Source organism: Ascidia mentula, chromosome 3 (assembly GCF_947561715.1).
Source record: "Ascidia mentula chromosome 3, kaAscMent1.1, whole genome shotgun sequence".
Lineage (NCBI taxonomy): Eukaryota > Metazoa > Chordata > Ascidiacea > Phlebobranchia > Ascidiidae > Ascidia > Ascidia mentula.
Window position 1 is genome coordinate 4680947 of NC_138568.1, and position 20376 is coordinate 4701322.

Sequence of the window (20376 nt, forward strand, 5' to 3'; positions counted from 1 at the left end):
GCGTTATTGTCAGTAACACACACACGGCCCTCTAAATAACCAACGTGGAAACGAGGTAATTCACACCAAGAACGAAATACAGGTTAGGGCACATTTTTATCAATAAAGTCATATCTTTCCAGAAGGTCTAGAATCCAACTGAAACAATTTTTAGGTTATTATAAGGCCATAAATTGGAAATAGTTTGTTCGACTGCGGGTTGCTTACATTGCTTCTATAACGCAAAAATTCTTGGTCGGATTAAAGTTTTGAATCGCAACAATCGAGTTAGTTTTACATTGTATTGTTAATTTTGCCTAAATATCTTATGCAAGGGTTTTGCAAATGCTATTTTAGAAATTATACGCGTTCTTATAATTGATTATAGCCGAAATAAGGCTTGCTTATTAATTCACTAAAGGATTGCTGACAGTTCCATCACCCTAAATAAAGACTTATTTTAGTAAAAATAAAGTCATATTTTGAAAATTGTATGCTAATAATATTCAAGCAGCCTCGCGCAGACACAGCTTGTGAACGTCACGCGTATGCAATTGGGTGATTGATCAAGGCGTGTGACCCTCATACACCAGGTAGAAAACTTGATTGGGGTTTTTCTTATGATTACCAGGGATCAAACCCCTGTGGTTGCCTGGGTATAAAAAATAAAAAAAAACTTTGATTGCAATTCAAGTCTACTTCGGAAATGACGAAAATATATTAGTTGTCCAAATCTACAACACTAGGCAGGCTCGACGTGTTTGAGGTTTGCAGTTTTTTGCGAGAGTCACTTTCAGCAAATGAGAAAAAGGCGGGTCCGCTCTCGAAGCTCTCCAAAAAAAGAAAACAACAGTTTGCACGCACCAGTAGTCACAGTCACGTGGTGTATGCCATATAAGGGAAACCAAAGTAACAGATGTCACGTGATCGCCAACAGGAAAAAGGCGTCCAGTCGCCACGCACGTAGTGTCTTTTTCCATTGAAAATAGTGCTCGTTTTACAAGGGCGCGAGTGCTAATAGCGATGTGACAGCATGTACTGCAGTTTTGTTTGTTTGTAAACAATAGCCATGCTTTTTTCAACAATCTGACTGTAACAGCGGTGACTTAGTTTAGGCTCATTGTATTTTTTGTCAGTACAGTAAACCAGTTGTATTAGTACAGGCTACCTTCTTAACTGCAGAAATTGTGGTAAACATTTGCATTTTGTTTATTTCAGGCCAGCAGAATTTGTGCAAGTGAATTTGGATCAGACAGTTCAACTTTGAATTTTTACGTATGTAAAGTTCAACTGAGTGGCGACTGGCAATGTGTGCTTACTGATAACGCAAGCTGCTGTGGATTAGTGAAAAGTTATAACACCCTCTGTGGGGTGACAGCATATAAGCAGCATGAGCCTACACACTTTGTTGGCTGCCGCAGAGTATCTGGAGGATAAAAACGCTGACTCCAAAGATGCTGCCGTACGTTGCGTGGCAATTTCTGCCACAGACGATGGAGTCAGAAACTTTGGAACAAGCCGGGTGGAACCAGCAATGGCGGAACCGCGTTCGTCTCCCACGACCGACGAAGAGAAACCGAGTTTTGGAAGTTTCGGTCAGGGGAATCTAGTTTCTGTCCAAGGTGAAATATTTTTTTGATTGGCAACTAGTTTAAGCAAGTATTTTGTCGTTTTTTTCTTGAATCAATTTGTTTTATTATCATCACCAGCAATTCAAAGACATTTTATTTGGATGTCTGATAAAATTGTCAGGCACATGGAGGAATTCGCATATTTTTGGTGGAAAAAAACTGTAAAGAATTATGTCGCTATGTTTTTTAATTAATTTAAACGTTCATAAACGATGATGTAACATGAACCAGCACATATAGATGAAAAGCAAGAGTTGCTGAGCAGTGAAACCCTCTCTTGTTTCGCAAAAACATGTGTGTTAAAGTTACACGCTTACTTCTAAAACCGCGCTCATATCTTTGGAGTGGCGCAATAAAGAGCAGACGTGACTTCGCAATCCCGCAGGCTGAAGAGAAGGCTGACAACAACTGACACACGTAACCTCGGGGCAAACACGGAGAGTTCACTCTTTGGCTGAGTGGGCAAAGCACGTGATCAAATCGGAGTGGAGCGCGGTGCGTCACGTGTTGGCTTATCCACGTGCGCGCCGATCGCGTGGTTCTGCTTGAACGCCCCAATTGCGCGTGCGTGTGCGAATTTGCCGTTGTATGTGCACGCGCGTGTGTAAATACCTAGTGCTTGCTGCGTACTTCAGGGTCGATGAGCCAACGCGCAGTTTTAAGTAATTGATCCTTTTCACTTCGGCGTGCGCGCTAACAACAAAAAAGCCACTTGTTGTACAGTAATCTATTTTTAAAACGTAAGCACACACGCAGGTTTTTATCAAACATATCGTGAAAGGCAATACCATCATGAACGAAGAGCAAGTTACCCTACTGTGAACGTATTGCGAAACTTCCGTTTTGTTTGCCCTGGCGGGAAAGGGGAATTGTGTGTTTTTCGGTTCCAATGAAAACGTGAATCACCACGGTTAAGCCCTTTACGGACAAACCGCGTTTATAAGGCTAAGATTAAACGCTACTGAACAATGCTCATTTGAAGATATTTTTCCTGCAATACGCAAAAATAAAAAAAAAAACTAGCCAAACTGGTTGCTGTGTCATTCTGCTTGTGGTTATTTTTACGATAGCCACGCAAATGTCGAGATTGTGTGTCATGTTCACCATTACAATTGTGGTCGCTCCACGTATTTCGCGGTTTAAACACCGGTGAAAATTAGCTAACCATCATATTACACCACTGCTCGGGGCGCTTAGCCCACATTTGTGACCAGAGAAACAAGTTTTACGGCATTTTAAGTAAATCAAGCGACACGAATGCATTGTTACGAGGTACTACATTGATATAAGGTACTTCTTAACTGTGTATTGGGTGTATTACACACTTAAAGACTCTGGAAGAAAATGTTTTCCTTCTGTGGTTTTCTTAACCCAAAGTTTTCTGAGAATAAAAAGACTGGCCCATACTGTTGTTAACATTGTCATGTTTTTGAAAAAACGTTTCTGCAAGAACTTATGCCATCTCCAGTTTAAATGACGCGATTGGGCCAGTCTTTTTATTCTCAGAATTATGAGCAAATCCGTAAGTGGTGTTCCAAAGTTTTCTGGGTTTTGTGCAATCGCTGTCGTTTTTAGTAGGGCATTAAGCCCACAGCGCAACAAGATTAGTCCCGAAGTGTGGTAGGGAAATGCCAAGGTCAAATGCGCACGTCCCAGCTTCCAGTTCAGACTGTGGCATATGACACGTCACTGACGGCCGTAAACAACATTGTATCTTAACTTGCTTGCGTAGGTCGACTCATCAACCAACTGTTGCATCTAGTGTCTTAAACAATTCCGATTATTTGTGTTATAGATCTATTGTTTGAAGTGTTGTTTTTAGTGGTTTCTGTATGTTTATCTTGCTGAAGGTCACTTCACATATATAAACACAAAACTTTCCACAAAAAATCATTTGTTAAAATATTATCTTTTCGTGATAATATTTCCTTGGTTGTGGTAGAGCAACTGATAACCTAAAATTCTCACAAAAACAATTTAGCATAAGGCATGTCTGTGCCTGTTTCCGTAAAAAAAACAATCAACATAAATATGCAAAAAATATTGTTGCACTTACCGATGATACTATTCCGTTCACAGCAGAATAATTTTTCTTTGTAGGTACAGTTACCAACACTAACCTTCACCAGCAACCAAATGAAGGAAGTCACCTTCAACAATCTGTCTCTGAAAGACAGGATTTACCCTCCATGATTAAATACAACCACCAGGTATATCAACATTATATTGTATCCAGATACTGTTTTTGCTTTAAAGTATCAATAATTGCTACTCATTAAACATGTACACTTTTGTGGTTGGTTAAATGTTGGCCAATATTGTAAAACAATTTAAAACTTAAGATGTATATTCTGGTTGTTGTGAACATAATTTCGAGTTCCAGTGTTCGTTTTAATGTTCTTGTCCGCAATTTTCCTTTTCTGACAACAGTTCTTGTTTTTGTAGAGCAAAGAAGCTGTTGATGAAACTGTCCGAGAAGCTGTCAATCACAATCCGGAAACAAGTCTCATGCAGGAAAAAGGAAATGTTCAAATACAATCAACATCAATGCCCAACATGGATGTTATACTTGCAAGGGCAAGGCTGGCAATAGCTTCATCAACAGTGGCATCAGGTTTGATACAATAGGTCAAGCAAATATATTATCACCAGTTTTCTTTTGAATTTGTCGCAGTGCATTTGGGTTTTATTGTAAATGCCTGTCTTTCAACACCATTGTAATAAGATTTTATACAAACGGTTACATGTAAAATATGCTTCCTGTAAAACGAATTCATCAGTTCACAATTTGGTCCAATTTATGTTTGATAAAGAAAGCTAAAACAAAATAATTTCCCTTCAATCAAAAAAACTGAAGTGTCCCTGTTCCGAAAAAATCGTTTTATTGCAGGTGGTCACACATCTGTCCCAACCAAGTTTACCAACCCAAACCAAGCAAGTGACTTGTCCACATTAACCATGCCAGTGAGCGGAGGTGTTTTGCATCCTTCAATTCAAGACTGTAGTGCCATGCAGCAAGCTGCCATGTGGCATGGCCAGGCTCCTCTTAAACCTGCCGATAGCCGCATTGTGCTCACGAGCAATATAACAGACCCGAATCTCAACACACTTCTTCCATCGCTAATTAAAACCAGTGAAGATGAGAAGGTGTATGCAGCGTTGCAATTCAAGTGGGTTTGTGTTTGTTTGTACAAGTTGGATTTCATAATATATGTGTTACCTATATTTTTTCACAATTAAAACCTAAAAAACAATTAAAAACATCTTTCAAAGAGCTGTCTAACAGATTGATTTAAAAAGGCTTTACTCAGCTATTAAAACCTAAAATTTACATTTTTAACAGTATGGAATCCTTGTTAGCCCAAAACCTTCATGCTGTTAATACAAGGGAAGTGATCTGTTACGCTCCTTTTGTTAGCGTAGCAACCCAACTCTTATGGTTGTTTCAATAAGGTCTGGGTATTCCTGGTAAAGGCCCAGTACCCAATAATATAAGCATTGTTTAGATTTTCTCAGACCTTCTTCATACCTGATGACAACGAATGTTAGAGCAATATGTTTGGTGGTAGTGTTGTAGCAGCAGTTTTTGTAACTTTTTTTGTTTATTATTACAAGCAGTAGTGCTGCTTTAAATTAACTTATGGTTGTAAGAACCTATGTAGGTGTAATGTTCTTTATTATTTGTGAGTAATTTATAAAATCAACCTTTTTTGCAGACCTGTGAAGAGATCAATGACCTTGACTCACAACCAGCTAGAGAAAAACAGGTAAGATGACCTTGCAGAATTCTTGTGTCCCATCCCAAAACAGTTCTGGGTTTTTTTTTTGAAGAGTGACAATGCAGAGCAGTGGCAGATTCCTTAAATTGCCTTCAGGCATTGGCTACATAGGCCATTGTATAACATTGGCCAATTATGTTCTTGTTGTGTAAGCCGGCATTTAATCTGTTCAATGATCTGGAGAAGCATTTACAGATCAGTCAGGAGGATTGCCGGCACCCAACCATAGTCTAAGTAGAAATGTCAGCGTAACAAGTGGTGTCAGGAAATTGTGTAATTAAGTTCTAACATAAGGCCCAAATGAAGTTGCACTTAAAGACCGACCCAAGCAGTCGAATCCAGCGCAGTACATGGTGACGCCGGCTTTGGGGCGAACAGCAAGTCAGGCGTACGTGTTGGTAAAGTCGTGACAGTCTGCACTCTGCAGGACGCCAATTCTGTTGGTTGTGCATTAGTATTTTGCGTATCGGTCTGCAGCATTATCTCTGGCACTAGAACAGTGTTTGTTGCAAAGGTTTCATATGTCGATGCTAATGTACCCTGTAAAAATTTATCGACCAGTGCCTAAGAATTTACTCTAAAATTACTGAAAAATAGAAGCTGGTTTTGAATTTGCCGCTGCCCTTTGCAGGCGAGCTCATTTAAAGGAGCGTTTCGAGTCGTTGAAGTCGTGCATACCACGCTTGGGAATGAGACGTTCTTCAAACTTGACTATTCTAAAGGCTGCGCTACGACATATACAGGTCAGTACTGTAACCTGGTACATTTTCGATGTATGCTTTTGCTAGTTTATCATACAGTGGTATTTCGCGGTGCTGGCATGTTTATTAACCTCTACATAGAAAACTAATGTCATCGTCATTGTGCTGCTATCAGCTTATGGATAAACTATACGTTTGTCATATCTGCATGATAATTAAATGTTGAACAGTTAATTGGTAATTAGGAGGTGATAAGGATATAAATACACCACTTTACGTTGACAAGCTCGCCTGTGTATGCAATTCATATCACACATATTGTTGTGGGTTCAATATTTTTTATTGTTTTAACGAAAATATGGAGGCACTGTAACTGTAAACATAACCATTCGGTTTTACCTTAGTGTGACAGCGGCGTTAGAAGAAATTGCGCCCAAGCAACCTTGTCTTCGTAACTAAACTGACAACAACATGGCCGACGAATACATTTGCGCGTTGTTGAAGATAATACAAGCTAAGAAGCGCGCCCAAATCGTTTTTACGCATCAATAATGCATTGAAAAAACGTCCACAAGTAACTGTTGCGAACAAATTTCGTGTCTGCAGTCGTTAACTTTGCAGAATTAATCCTGCCACTATCGAGCGCGAACGACCGATTTGCAACTGATTAATTGAGAAAAAGTTTTCATGCAATAATACCTGGTACAAGAACACGAAAGCTATTCGTTCACAAAGCAGAGATTGCAAGTTTAGAGGCGTTTTAGAACGGTAGGAATGGTAATCCGCATTTAGGGGCGCAAATGTGTTGGCTTTGTCAGACAGGCATTTACTGTCAATTCGCCTGCCAAGCAAAACAGACGAAGTCCGCATTACTTCTTGGGATCTGCATTTCTAGTCGGCCCCATTAAACGACAGAATCCAATACAGTTTTTGTTCGAAAATTATCCTGTCATGCAAGGTTCAGAACCAAATATGGACTAAAAAAATATATTTGTGGCGAGGTAAAGGTTTTCATCATACAATAAAAACAAGTAAGAAATAGCGGGCGGGAGTTGTCTTACTGTTTAAACAAGCATCTTTTGTTGAGGCAGCGAACTGGTGAAGTTTGCGGTCGTGAGGAGTCGTCTGCAATAGTTTGACTAACGTTGCGTATCGACGTGGAGGTTGGTCCGCAAACGCGTGGTTGGTTTCCGACAACCTTTCGCCTCTGTTTGAATGTTTTGTTCCGAAGTAAATATAGAACAAATCAACCTTTGAGATCTTGGTCACCAATCAGCTCTTTAGGACATCAGAGTGTCGAAGCAAAGGCGTTTTTTAAATTCTGGAGTCTGCCGAGAATTTAGGACGTCCAAATGTTTTCAGAAAATTAAACAATTTTTTTCTGCTGTCAGTTGCTTGTGCTCGGGCTTTATCTATTGCGAACGCTCTTGTAGTCTGCGCTGATAAACGTGTGAAAAACGTATTACGCAATTTTTCAGTGGCTGCATGCGTCGAAGAAAGTTTTTGAAAGAATCTGTACGTTTTTATAGGTTCAGTCTCTGTAAGTAGTTAAACGCAAATCGTAATATTTTCATTTAAAGTGCAAACCTCCATTCTGGCACCCCCTCACTCCAACACATTAAACTCGCATCCTGTCACGTGACGTCGACGTCACCGGAACCCTCCACATGTTTCATAACACAAAACCGCCTCGTTGTGAGTCCGTGGCCGTGGTGCATTAATCGACCTGTTATTGGCTACCCTCCGGTCGCCCATTGGCTACCTCGGAGGCGTGGCCAATTCACATACGCACTTACGTATGTTTTGTAACGGCGGTCGGCATGTTTTCGGGGTTATTCAAGTTCGTTGCATAATCGTGACTGCTTGGTCCATTTTATTGGTTTTTGTGGCGTTTTAAAAGCACGCGCAGAATTGATATTCGGCATAACTCCCGTCTTCTTGGTTGAGAAAAAATTATTGTACGGCGCATTTTGAAGGTCTGACATTTTCGAAACAGCAAAGCGACCATGCCATTTTGTTTCACACGACACCGTTCCCTCTGCATAATTTATATATATACAAAGCTATAATAATATCGCTGTAATTTGCCATTAGCTACAACAACACGTCATATTGTATGTTTGTCATCTGGCGTCGTACAATTTGTCACTTTTCTGGCTCTCCACTGGGTGCCGTACATATGTCATTGTACAATAGTAGGTTTTGCTATCGACGTGGCTTGAAACTGGAATAGCACCAAACACTCGTATTAATCCTCATATTGGAAAATATAATGTGCTACGCAAGTTGTGAAAACAAAAAGATGGATGGACTGTCGTAAATAACACTGCAAGCTCAACGTATTTTTTCACGTAAATCCCTCGAGAGCGCAACGCATGTGCGTGCAGTGTCGCAACGTCTGCAAATAGACTTTATGCGATTTCGAACGCCATCCTACCAGCTGGCCCCGGCCGGGTCGTTGGCATTTGGCCCAGGGAACTTAGTTTGCTTGTCTGGGCACGTTGACAGTTCTTTGTCGTGAGGTATTTGCAAATAGCCTTTAAATATGGTCGGACCAAAGGTCCCTATTTAAAATTCTCCTTTTGTGCGTCACATTAACCTCCACTTTGCGTGGGTAATTCTAACGTTATAACATTATAATTAAAGCCCAGTATTGGATAAATCTGTGTTCGACGACAAATTGCATTCCAAAGTTATAATGTGAGGATTTCTTAATGGCCACAGGGATTGTTCATTTTCAATAAATAAATGTTTTCTTTAAGCATAATGACGAACTTCTAACAGGAATGTGGTACCACCTTATTCAGTAACTATGCTCGGACGATGTGCGAGCAGCAAACAAACTTTTCACCACCGCCACAGTTGTCGCATGTGCTCACGTGCTTGTGTTGTCATGCAACTCTTCGTGCAGTGCCAGCGTCTTGTCCGTGGTTATATGCGTGATCATCGCATTGCGACAGCAATCGTCGAAAACGTGACTGAGCAAGCAAGGACTTGCAGAAAATTGCTTTACACGCCTCACTTTGCAACCCCCGAGCAAGCTTTGAGCCAGCAAAGCTGTCTGAAGGACATTCCGCCGCTTTATCACGTGTCTGGTCACGTGGTTTGAATGCCAGCGCGCCGCACACACGTGTAACTGCGCCCGTGCTCTTTTGCTCGTCCTTCTCTTCTGTTTTCTCGGTTTGTTTCCTTATTCTCTCGGGCGGTGCCGCGTGTCGGAGCGATTGCGTAATTGCTCGCCTGTTCTAGCTCGTATTCATCCGCGCCGTAGGTTTTTCACGGTCACTGCCCAATTATGTAAAATGGTTCGAGTGCACTTCTTCGCTTTGTAACGGCTGGCTTTGTTCCGCATAAGGTTTGTGAAAGACCTTGCTATCTCTACAATTAAATAGAACAACTTGCTCTTTTGTGCGTCAGTATTTCTTTGTCGTATGTTGCTTGATCGCTGACCTAACAACTCAACACATTACTCACAACGCAGAATTACGATATTTTTATAGTGTTCGAATCATTTTCGTTGCACCAGTGACCAATATTATGCGGCCTACGAAACGCAAAATCAGAGGTCAACATTGCCGAGTCATAAATCATATTGTAGTGGTTGATGTTTTTTTTGTTTTGAACTACACGACACTACAAATGTTGCGAAATCATTGGCAATTATTACAGCGACCCTGTTTAGCGTTTATTTTTGTGGCAACGCGAACAAACGAACTGGCCCTACGACATGGGTGGGTGTTATAACAAAACCAAACTCTGCAGTGTGCTGAAGGTCGAATCCAACACGACAGACGCAAACATAAACTGTCTGTATTTCCGCTCAGACCCAAAACTTCGTCGTGTTACGCGGGGTTCGTACGATAGACATCCGAAACCACATGTTGGTTTCGAACTCCGAACAATACACAATCACAACGTGACGTTGTTTAGTCGAGCTTATGTTGACAAGGCCTGGTTGTTTTGACTAACATGGGCATCGTTTAGGACGGAAACATGTTCTGAGGTTACAAGTTCAACTGTTTGACAGTTTCAGAAGCAAACACACTGAAATCTGTGAGTTGGGAAAGATTTGTATGCATTTCCATTTTCACGAGGAAATGGTCGCTTATTTTCTGCGTTTTGTTTGGACAAGTGCGTGGCCTGTGGCCTTTCACGGGCTTAGGCCCTCTGCATAATATGTAGGATGTTGTGGTGAGAAAAGCTTTTTGATTCACTGAATGCGTACGTACTATGTATTTTGTAAAGCCATTCTTTTGTAGCGACGCCCGTGACCTTTTCACGTCAAGTCCTATTATCGGAAAACGTTCTCTCAAATTCGAACACGTTTATAACCGGAATTTATACCTTTTTGCCACCCAGCATAACATTGTATGTAGATCAGTTATCTTACCCGTATATTTGTACGTTGTTTTGTGGGCTCGTGAAGTATTGAAGTGTATAATATAATTAATAGGTCTTGTGATTGCGCTGTAGAACTTTTTTGCGCTGTCGTATTAGCGCAGTATTTCCTTTGCTGCGCATGCGCAGTTCCATCTTTTACCGAGGATTTCCCGCAGACCTGGGCGTGTCTCTCCCCGGGTGTGCTTACCCCTCAACAATGTTGCGCGAAACCTGAATGAGGAAAATCGTCTCGTCCTAATGCGCTCTATAGTCTGCACTCAACTGTGCGCATCGAAGCTTCCCAATCCGTGACTATAGTACCCTGTCGTACACGGTTGAGAGCCAGTGGTGGTGAAATACCGGCTTGTCATCATTACTTCGTGGTTTTCGGCGACATTTCTGCCTTTCCGGGGATATATTTGGCAAAATGACGTATTTTTAAGCTGGCGGACAAAATTACTTGAATCGTGGCCTGGATTAAATGTACATTAAAAGGGCGGTTGCTGGAGATTGCTATGTGCAGTATTGTTTTCTTGGGCTTCGTCACTTGTGGTCTGGCTCCCAGTTTCTGAAAATGGCAGTTTTGTAACGCGATACACTTGCTAAATTTTGTTGCTAGGTATCGCGTAAATTTTACACGTCGTCTTGTTACGTTGCAGCAAATACCGTTTTGTTAGCGGCCAACACCCCCCTACCTCCACCAACCCACGCGTGAGATCGACCCTAAGTCGTCGGTAATTCGTGTACAATGTCAAACAGGTTTAAAACATGTCCTCGGTGTAGAGAAAAAATTGTTGTCAAGGCCGAGCGTTTGCGTCCCGTGAACCCAAATGAACTCAGTGTGCGTTGTAGGCAGCGACGTCACGCGAGTTATCGTGGGTTGTCCAATATTATAGTGACGTTTTTCCGACGTCGTTTGTCATATTAGCAAGTGAACGAGGAAGTGTGCGCATTCTGGAAATGGTATAGGAGGGTCACTAGAAAAAATAGTGTTCAGGAAGATTTCCATGCATACTTGGGCTATTAACAAGAGTTTTGTTAATTTCTCCCTGTTGTTGCATAATGTGTTTAATTACCTCGGAAGCGTTTTGACATTTTGCTCACAGGTACTACGTTTTTAAAAACGTGCCATATTTCATAGATGCCTCGAACCTGAAAGCATTACTTTGGTTATATTTGTATTGCATAAAATCTAGCTTAACCTGTCATTTGGTACAGTCGTATGTTCGTACACAACTTCCCTTGCGCCCGCACGCACTGTAGTAACCATTACGTAACTGTACAGGTTCTGAAGAAGAAATCCATCGAACACGAACAACTTATGAGCGCCCTCCAGCGGGAGAAATGCGAGAAGTTTGAACGTCTCGGGAAGTTAAAGAACGACCTCTCAGAGAAAGTGAACGGCAACGTTATCGATCAGTATTTGGACAATTGCGTCGAAAAGGGTAACGTATCGTGCGAAGTTGTTCGTTTCGTTTTCTGATTGCATGATTGTGTTTTTTTTTAAGACTGTCGCCCAAGACAAAGTTGAAGTTGTAACCAGTGGAATTTGGATGTATTTAGTTTTTGTTTAACGTTAGCAAATTTGTAATGAGTTCGTAGGACTTGACCTCCACTCCACTGCACCTGCAAAATGTTATTAGCATCAATCCTGTATTGCCTTCTTGCTGTACTCCTCCACCCCGTATGTAAATTGCACATATGCTTATACTGTTTATTTCGTGCACAGATTTCGCCCAAGAGGAAACCTCGTCAGTCGTGTCGGTCCAGACATCCGCGATGTTGGACGACGACGACCAACAATCCACTTCCACTGCATCTGGTGAGTTCGTATGGAAAACTGGGGAGCAAAAAAGTAGGGTTTTCTGGACGGGGTATGTAAATAATGCGCAAGTTAACGACATGTGTGATTCCCATTTCTCTACGAAAAAGGTTGTCGATTACTTCAGGGCAACGTCCAGCACAAACCACAAACCACAAATACGTATTTACGCAATTCAGCATAACTTTATACCAGCGTCAAATGTTTTTTTGCTAGATCACTGTAACACGAAATAAATTAAAACACCCTCAAAATTTAATGCTGCTTGCTTTAGTGGTCATACGTTTTAACCTACAAAGTGGTAGATCAACGTATCATGTTATGTCGACGAAAACTTTGGACCAACCAAACTTCTAAAACAAAAACTGCTAAAACTGTTTTTACTTTTTCATGTTTTAAATTGAAGCTGTAACCGAACCATATGTTTGTGCAATTCTTTCGGAAAAACTTTATTTAAAAAAGTCTGACATCGAACCGCAGCGTGTTGCTTTATTAAAATATGAATATAACACAGTAAATTGATGTCACAGATAAAAAGACAACAGTCTATCCTATAGCCAAATTTCTACTAACATTAATAAGGTAATCTTAAACTCATTAATCTCACCCCTAACCTATTAATACAGAGGCAGAAGAGGAAGAAATGAAGGCGTCCCTTTCCTTCCTTCCCCGCTCCCCCAACCTAAGCCGAGATATCGTGGTTTATCCCCCAGCCAGCACCGCCAACCGGCACCCCCGCCGTCGCATTGTACCCACCACCCCAACCGCGCAACCAACGACGCCCCCTCGGTCGGCCCCAACCAACACCCATGTTGATGTACGCCGGAGTGAGCCCAAACGGGGCCCTGAAAAATCGCCGTTGAAGCTCTACCACGCCCCGTCGGGTCGCTCAGCCACTCCGTCTCCTCCTTCCAATTGTGTCTCGTTTTTTCCACGTTTCGCAATCGGCAGCGGGGGCAGCCCCCCACTGTTACCCTCCAAAGACTCGATATTCGCCCAGAAACCCGTGGAATCCATGGTGTTCGCCGGGCAGAAGAACTTCGGGCAAAAACAGGAAAACGGCGCCGTGCTCAACCCTGTTTACAAGGGTCTCAGCAGATTCGCACTCCCCTCGACGACCGAACCTGCGAAGTCCATCTATGCTTCTTTGGGTGTTCCCCAATACGTAGCTTCAACCCAGCTGCCAGTTGCGTCATCCGGTGACGTAACGACTGGCTTGGAAAAGCAAGAGAAGACGTTGCCATCTGTGCCGGTTAGGGCTGGCGTTGTGTTGGAGCCGGACGGGCGCGTTTCATTGCCCTCGTTTTCAGGCTACCAGGTTAAGGTAATAAACCCTTTTTTTTACTTCAGTGTGATGGCCTTGCCTGTATATTTAAATGTAATGTTTTTTTGGCGATTTTATTAATATATTTTTTCTATTTTGTCGTTGATCACATGGCGCAGTTCGGCGCTACTTTACTGTGTAAGGATATATTGTTCGGATAATGCTGCAATAACCAGGGACTCAGCTTCAATAAGCAATTTAACTGTGCCAGTTGGTTTTGTATGCGTTGTAATTAAGGTTTATTTCTTCAATATATTTTCCTCCATCATAGTTGGATCTTATTTACTACAATATTCACGTTTCACAGGTCAAATACGTCAACCCGACAATAGCCGTAAACTCGAGCGCAGCTCCAAACCAAGCCCACATTCCTATGAAAAAACGCTACCATGACGCAAGCTCATTCACAGTTCAAGCTTCAGTTCCTGCAAAAAATCCACGCTCTTACATGTCGTCTATGTGCAACAGCGCCCCCAAGCTGACGTCGTTGTACGTCGGTGCTTCGGCGACAGTTCTCGGTCTCGAAAACTCGAATTCCGGCATCTCGACGTCTGATAACGAAAGCGACCGAGATTCGCCGATGTATCCCGAACAGTCCCGAATAAACCCGAAGATGATGCATTGGATGAAAAATGCCGTCGGGAAGGAATGGACGCAGTACAGGAGCAAAGAGGTTGGAAAAAAGAAGCCAGTCATTCAAGTGCATCCCTATGAGCCCGCGAAGACCTCCGGAACGGCGCCGTTGGCCAAGACAACCGACAACCGGCCGAAGGCTACGTTCAGCTTATGGGATCGAAAGCACCATGCCAGTAGGTGTCTTGTGTAACTTTTGCCCCTTGGATAGCATTTTCCGAACTTTTATAACCTTTCAGTTACCATGACAACAGCGACAAACTGGCGAGGAAAACAGAAGCAGCTTCTTGCATCGCAAGCGAAAACCAGCGGTGTTTCTTCCGTCCCCGCCCCGTCGCCTGTTTTGCCGGCGCCAACTTCCATGACTCAGGCAAGTTACTTTTTTGAGCAGCTCTTTGCTTTAAAAATAGCGGGGCCATAATTAATTTATCTGTTTTTTTTTTCCAGGTGTCTTATACTACGCTACAGAAGCCCGCTAAACCAGCTGTACCATCCGCTCTAGTGGTCGGGCGTAGTGTGGGGTCTTCGCCACAAGCTGTCGCGATTCACACTTCGGAGTCCAGGACGATCCCATCTGGTAAGGTTTTGATTTCTTAATTGAAGATTGGTGGACAATAATTTGGCGATACATGTATTGTTTACTATATGAGGTAGCTGTGGTAAAACACAGTTGTAATGATTGCAGTTGTAGTGTTTTACCACTGCATTAACAGCAGAAAGCTTTTTAGGGCTTATTATGGACAGTGAGCTGCTGTGATTTCTTGTGCTTTTTACAAAGAGTTTTAACTAAAAAAAAACTGACACACATTTTTTCTTCGTCAGTTATGATATTTTTATTTGCATTACCGGGCTTCCGTATTAACTCGCGTTTCTATGGCAGCGACCATCCCTCAACCATACCAAAAGAACCAACCGCCAATCAGCAGCTCCACAGCAGGCCATCAAACACTTGATTCGAACGGAATCCTCCACACTGCCGGCCACCCCATCCCAAGCGTCCAAGTCCTTCCAGTGACGGGCGCGGGGAATCAGATCGCCTACCACATTGTCCAGACACCGATGGTGGCGCAAGGCGGTTCCCAAGGGACCCCGATGGCCGCTCCTCAAGTCCAGGGCCACCCGCCAGTGGGTTACGTCGTTAACGCGCCCAGCGAGGCAAAAGACGCCGGAGTTCCGGTTGACCGCTCGACCGTTTTGACCCCCGCTAATATGCCCCTCATGATACCTGTAGGTTATGTTATGTACCCTACGGGTATGCCAGTCGGACAACCCGGTGTGCATTTAGCCAACATGCCCGCGCAGCCCAAACTAGTATCTCAACCAGCACCGAATCAAGTAAACCTGCAGATGCACGCTGGATCGACAAGGGGCACGCCCACCCCTGTTCCAACTGACAGAAGCCGAAAACGCGTAGGCTCTGCCGACAGCGCGAGCAGTTCGACTGTGTCCGTCGACTCCCAGGAAGGCGAGAAGCGTGACCAGCAGCCAAAACGAGCCAGAATGACCCCGTCACGTGAACCGGGCGTGTCCACTGCGCTGACCAATCACGTCTTGCCGGTAGATAAGTCGCCTGCAGAAAATGCCCAAACGCAGTTTGTAGTTCCGGGGAATCCCGGTTTTATGGTAGCCAACAGCGCTTCCGCTATTCCTATTAACTTGATGGGATATCCGCTACAAGCGTACTCCGCGGGAGCAGCCGGTGGAATTCACACCGTGCAGATGACTGGAATGCCAAGTAACCAACCTGGTGGATTCGGTCAGGTAATGGAACGATATAAAGCATGTACCTATTAACGTTTTCGCTTAATGCTGCCCCAAAAGCACGTTGAATCGCAAAATCAATTTAAAAAAAAAAATTTTTTTTGAAACGGTAAAAACGTTAGGGTTTTGATCACGAATACGAATGATTGCAACTGCGTATGTACAGGGATTAAAATGTGACAGTAAGATATATTCTACACCCGGTCGTTCCCAAGCGTTTGCATCAAACATGATATCAATTCTCAACCCCCAGCATTTTTACAACTTTAAATCCGTTATTTCCTCCCACAGATTCTTACCCTCCCGCACGGTATGGGTTTACAACTAGCCAACATGACAACGACTGTCGGCGCCCCCCAGCCAATGACGTCACCGGTCACCCTGCAGGTCATGCAGGCCCCCACCCAGCCAAAAGACAAACCACCGAGCTGACGTAAATCCGATACAGTTTCCCGTACATGTAAAAATAAAGGTTTTTAGACGGAGATATTATGTCTACGGCGAAGGCGTTTGATCCATTCTTACCAATTGTTGAAAATCTATGCTATGCTCTTCTATTGTTTTGCAGATTAGCATTAAATGCATAAGCGCATCCCGCTAATGCGATAACCTTGGTTTAATAATACTATCTGCACTGTGAGAGCATTTTACAATGGGTCAAGACGAAGGTCGATCCTCGCGTAAGTTTAACAAGTCAACAATGCAATGCGATGTAAGCATTTTAACCAAACTGTCTTTTCCACACTAGAAACTTGTATAAAACACAAGCCCTCAATCTATTGAAATCGCTTGAAGTCAGTTCAATGTGCTGAACGTTTATTCCGCAACCGCATCTCTTTTATATGAACGAGGGTGCTTGTTCTCTAGTCGCTATTGCCTCAATTCTGCCTAAAGTATTATTACGTCGGCCGTCCTCACAAATTTTATTTTTTGTATGTTGTACCTTTTTCGTATTCTCGTTGTGCCCCGATCACCTCGTAGTGGTAGTTTAACTTATTTACGACGCTTCAAGTATCGCCAACTGATTCAATGTGCTTCATTAAACGCAATTAACACTTTGTGGTCGTCATTGCTTCGGCTAAGTCAGTTAGTTTTGTGATAAAATGTTTTGGTTATGCAGTGTATATTGTTGGGAATAATTCCACTCCTAAAAATTTATTATATGTGTAAATGGATGTGGTATGGACTTCAATAGCTGAGTTGTGCAGTCACAAAAAATGTTTTTTAATCAACTTAAAGTGGTGCCCCATGTACAGCGTCGTGTATCTACATGTACGTACTGGCCTTGCCGATTTAAAGAAGCCATTAGGCAAAAAAGTACGTATTTCACTTTTCCAAACTTTTTTCTTCGCGGAACGCGGCAAGTTAACAAGAAACCCTCCAAAAACTTTAAGCCAAAAAAATTTAGTTCCAAGGTGAACAATAACCTATACAGTAAAACACACAGATGTAAGATTTGGTTTCGATTCTTATAAAAAATACAGGCTTGTAGAACGATAAAACAATGCAATTATTTAAACGAAAACAAAATCATTGCATAGCATTTTACAGCGTAGGCCTGTGTAATTTCGTAAGGCACTACAGTAGGTTGCACTGAAGTGAATTTCAGTTCATGAAAGTGTAATGCCCATCGCAATTATGGCTCCTCGTTAAAAACGCCGGTAGAGGTGTAGGTTGCTTGCACGCCACCTAACGGCATTGTCGGCGAATCCTGGTTGGGTATCTTTAGCTGCACGGTGGCGCCATGAATCCTTTTTAAGTCGTAAGCAAGTGTTCCAATATAAATGATAGCTGAATAAATGAGCGCCCACTCACCGCCCGAAGCAATGTTTGTGTACGATTCGTCAACCTGCAGTGAACAATATACATACGATGTAATTGCCCTCTTACATTCGGTTTAAGTTGGAAAACAAAAAAACTTGCCTGCATGAGAATCCCGCCGACAGTCACTGCAATTATTTATTGCTGAGGAAAGTATTTGTTAATGCTGATAAGACAGTAGGGCTACGCGTTCGCTGGTAAAACGAAAAAGTCATTAGGGAGCAGTTACAGTGTTCAAAGGGACCTTTATACGTAATAATAATAATAAAAGTAAAAGGATACTGACAATGAACGACAAAATTTCCATTATGACGAGTACAATCCTCACGTAGACCACGTTTCTAGAATGAACCTTGTCTGCCATTTGATTCCAGGAGACATAGATGATTATGATGCTGTAGATTACGGCACCAACAAAGGCCAAAGCGGCACCGATAATGTGTGGAACAAATACATTGGTCCACTGCAAAAAAAATTGTATTATCAGCGTAAATGGAATGATTTGGACTTTCTTAGGGCAGAAACAGACATTGCGTAATATTGTCTCAAAATTCTGAGGTAAACACTTAGCCTAGCGATCAGTATGATTACCTAGTAATGAAATTGGTAAACACAACATAATATCATTTACACCAAACAATAAAAATTTATGAGGGGAAATTTGCACCAAACAATAAAAATGCCGAAAATCGTTCGAGCATGACGTAAATAATCTGAGACACTGGATGGTAGTAGGCTAACTGCAGTAAGCTAGGATAGAAGTGCATAAAATATATTAAAAGACTCGCCTGCTAGCAGCAGAAGCGCATTGTCTGCTAATGTCTAAGAATTAGATTTAGAAAGCTCTTTGTTGTTAATCAAAATATCGGGTAAAAATTTGTTGCTTTTGGAAATTTGCATCATCTTGACTAAAAAGTGGATAAGGTTTTATCTAATCGTAACAAATAGCTTGAGCATATTTTGTACAATGCACAAAAATCATAAAAACATTGTTATGTATGGTTTTCGATCATATCAGCTTTGCATTTGAGTGAACATGACACAGCATTCTGTGGCATAGGATGTAAACAAAACTGAAAAAGTTTAAGAAGCAATGGGCAAAGAGTCTTCGTTGTATCCCACCTGAAAAGCACCGACCATCGTGATTCCAAAGCAAGCGATTGCTCCTATTATAACGGATGCGATGTTGCACTTTGACTGTCTGTCACAGTGGATAACATACCTACAAAGTGCAGAATTATTAGTTTGCAACAGAAAAACCAAAGTTATATGCTAGTCATTGAGGAGACGTTTGGAATACCACATTGTTTATTTTAGCACAGATGATGTACACAGTGGTGTTCGAAACGTCCGCTCAATGAACAGCATATTAGCGTTGGCTTTTTGTTCAAACTACTTATAGCTTCAAGTTTTTTGCACTTTAGAATCATTAGTTTAGTTCATTTTGACCGCTTTGGAAGCATATTGGTTGCAATGCTCAAAAATGTTTGAACCTAACTACATGTCGTGTTATTTTTGCAATGGGGCACAGAGAACGTACTTGTAGTAGGAATACATGGTCATCAAAACAGCGAATGCACCCCACGTTAGCAAAAGGGTGAAAATGCAGCTTTCCGGTGGATTTGCTCCAGTATCACTTACGAACGGCCACTTCGGCAGCAACACCACATGTTTGTTACTCACTGCAATTCCGTAACTAAAAAGACCAAATGTTGTCTGGAAGCCAGCAAGTACGTGTTTAGATTTTGTGAATTTGTGTTAGTTTGTTCTCCAGTTTGTAACTTTAGGTATTGGTATGATATTTTACTATGCAACTTTGTAGGTATAAATTGGGAATGATAAAGTATTGGCAATAATACCAGACTATGCAAAGTAATAAATTCAGGTGTATGGCAAATCATATTGGACTTATACATCAAGTAAAAAATACATGTGTCAGTCGGACCGAATCCAGCACTTGTTACACAGGTAACGCGGCTTACACACCTTGTACCTACATTATTCATTGGTATATGTGAGTTAATTATTAATCAGTGGCAACAAAGGTATCGGTGGGAGTAACCATCGATTGGTGTTCCAAACAAGGCTTGTGACACCTTTTATAACTTCGCTCTATTCATAAAAACTTAAATTACACAATGCTGACTCACCATATCCAGAAACCCCCACCCAGAAGTAACACAAACAGAAGTGGAAAGTGAATGAAAGATTTTGCGTTCGACATTTTGGCTTTGGTGCTGCAGATGCTTCAATCTTGCTGGTCAAACAGACATTGCCTGAGCACGCTTTAGCTGTTGGATTCTATATCTACTAAAGCAGTACTAACCCAAGAAACAGAACAAATAGCTTTTGAATGGCACAGTAAATTGATGTACAATGCATAGCATTGTCGGTAAAACGTTTGCTGGATGCTTGATATCACCACTATTGTATGTTATTACTCTGCTGCTACAGGTAGCACACCATCCCACGCCAAGCAACTGTCTCTTCCGCCCGTTTTGTATCACAATAGTTTAATAACTAGCGCTATATCCTCCAACATAAA

The 20376-nt window shown here is 42.1% G+C and overlaps 2 protein-coding genes across 3 annotated transcripts; one reads left to right on the plus strand and one right to left on the minus strand.

The window, feature by feature from the left end:
• The first annotated feature begins 1203 nt into the window (after positions 1 to 1203).
• On the plus strand, positions 1204 to 17052 carry LOC145894196 (uncharacterized). Of its 2 annotated transcripts, XR_014401547.1 has the most exons (15): positions 1204 to 1601; positions 3711 to 3820; positions 4056 to 4224; positions 4501 to 4780; positions 5327 to 5377; positions 6021 to 6132; positions 11756 to 11915; positions 12200 to 12292; positions 12919 to 13616; positions 13924 to 14425; positions 14489 to 14619; positions 14697 to 14826; positions 15130 to 16010; positions 16302 to 16690; positions 16759 to 17052. XR_014401547.1 is itself a non-coding variant. In XM_082982691.1 (14 exons), the coding sequence occupies exons 1-14, from the start codon at positions 1370 to 1372 to the stop codon at positions 16440 to 16442; spliced, it is 3690 nt and encodes a 1229-aa protein (XP_082838817.1). In that variant the 5' UTR covers positions 1204 to 1369; the 3' UTR covers positions 16443 to 17052. The 2 variants fall into 2 exon arrangements, 1 of the variants encoding a protein (XP_082838817.1); XM_082982691.1 differs by having other exon boundaries at positions 16302 to 17052.
• Positions 17053 to 17602: 550 nt separating this feature from the next.
• LOC145895119 (DNA damage-regulated autophagy modulator protein 1-like) lies at positions 17603 to 20130 on the minus strand. Its single transcript, XM_082983877.1, has 6 exons — positions 19982 to 20130; positions 19372 to 19527; positions 18954 to 19053; positions 18114 to 18294; positions 17934 to 17959; positions 17603 to 17859 (listed from the first exon to the last, which is right to left on the minus strand). The coding sequence occupies exons 1-6, from the start codon at positions 20053 to 20055 to the stop codon at positions 17647 to 17649; spliced, it is 750 nt and encodes a 249-aa protein (XP_082840003.1). The 5' UTR covers positions 20056 to 20130; the 3' UTR covers positions 17603 to 17646.
• Between the last annotated feature and the right edge of the window lie 246 nt (positions 20131 to 20376).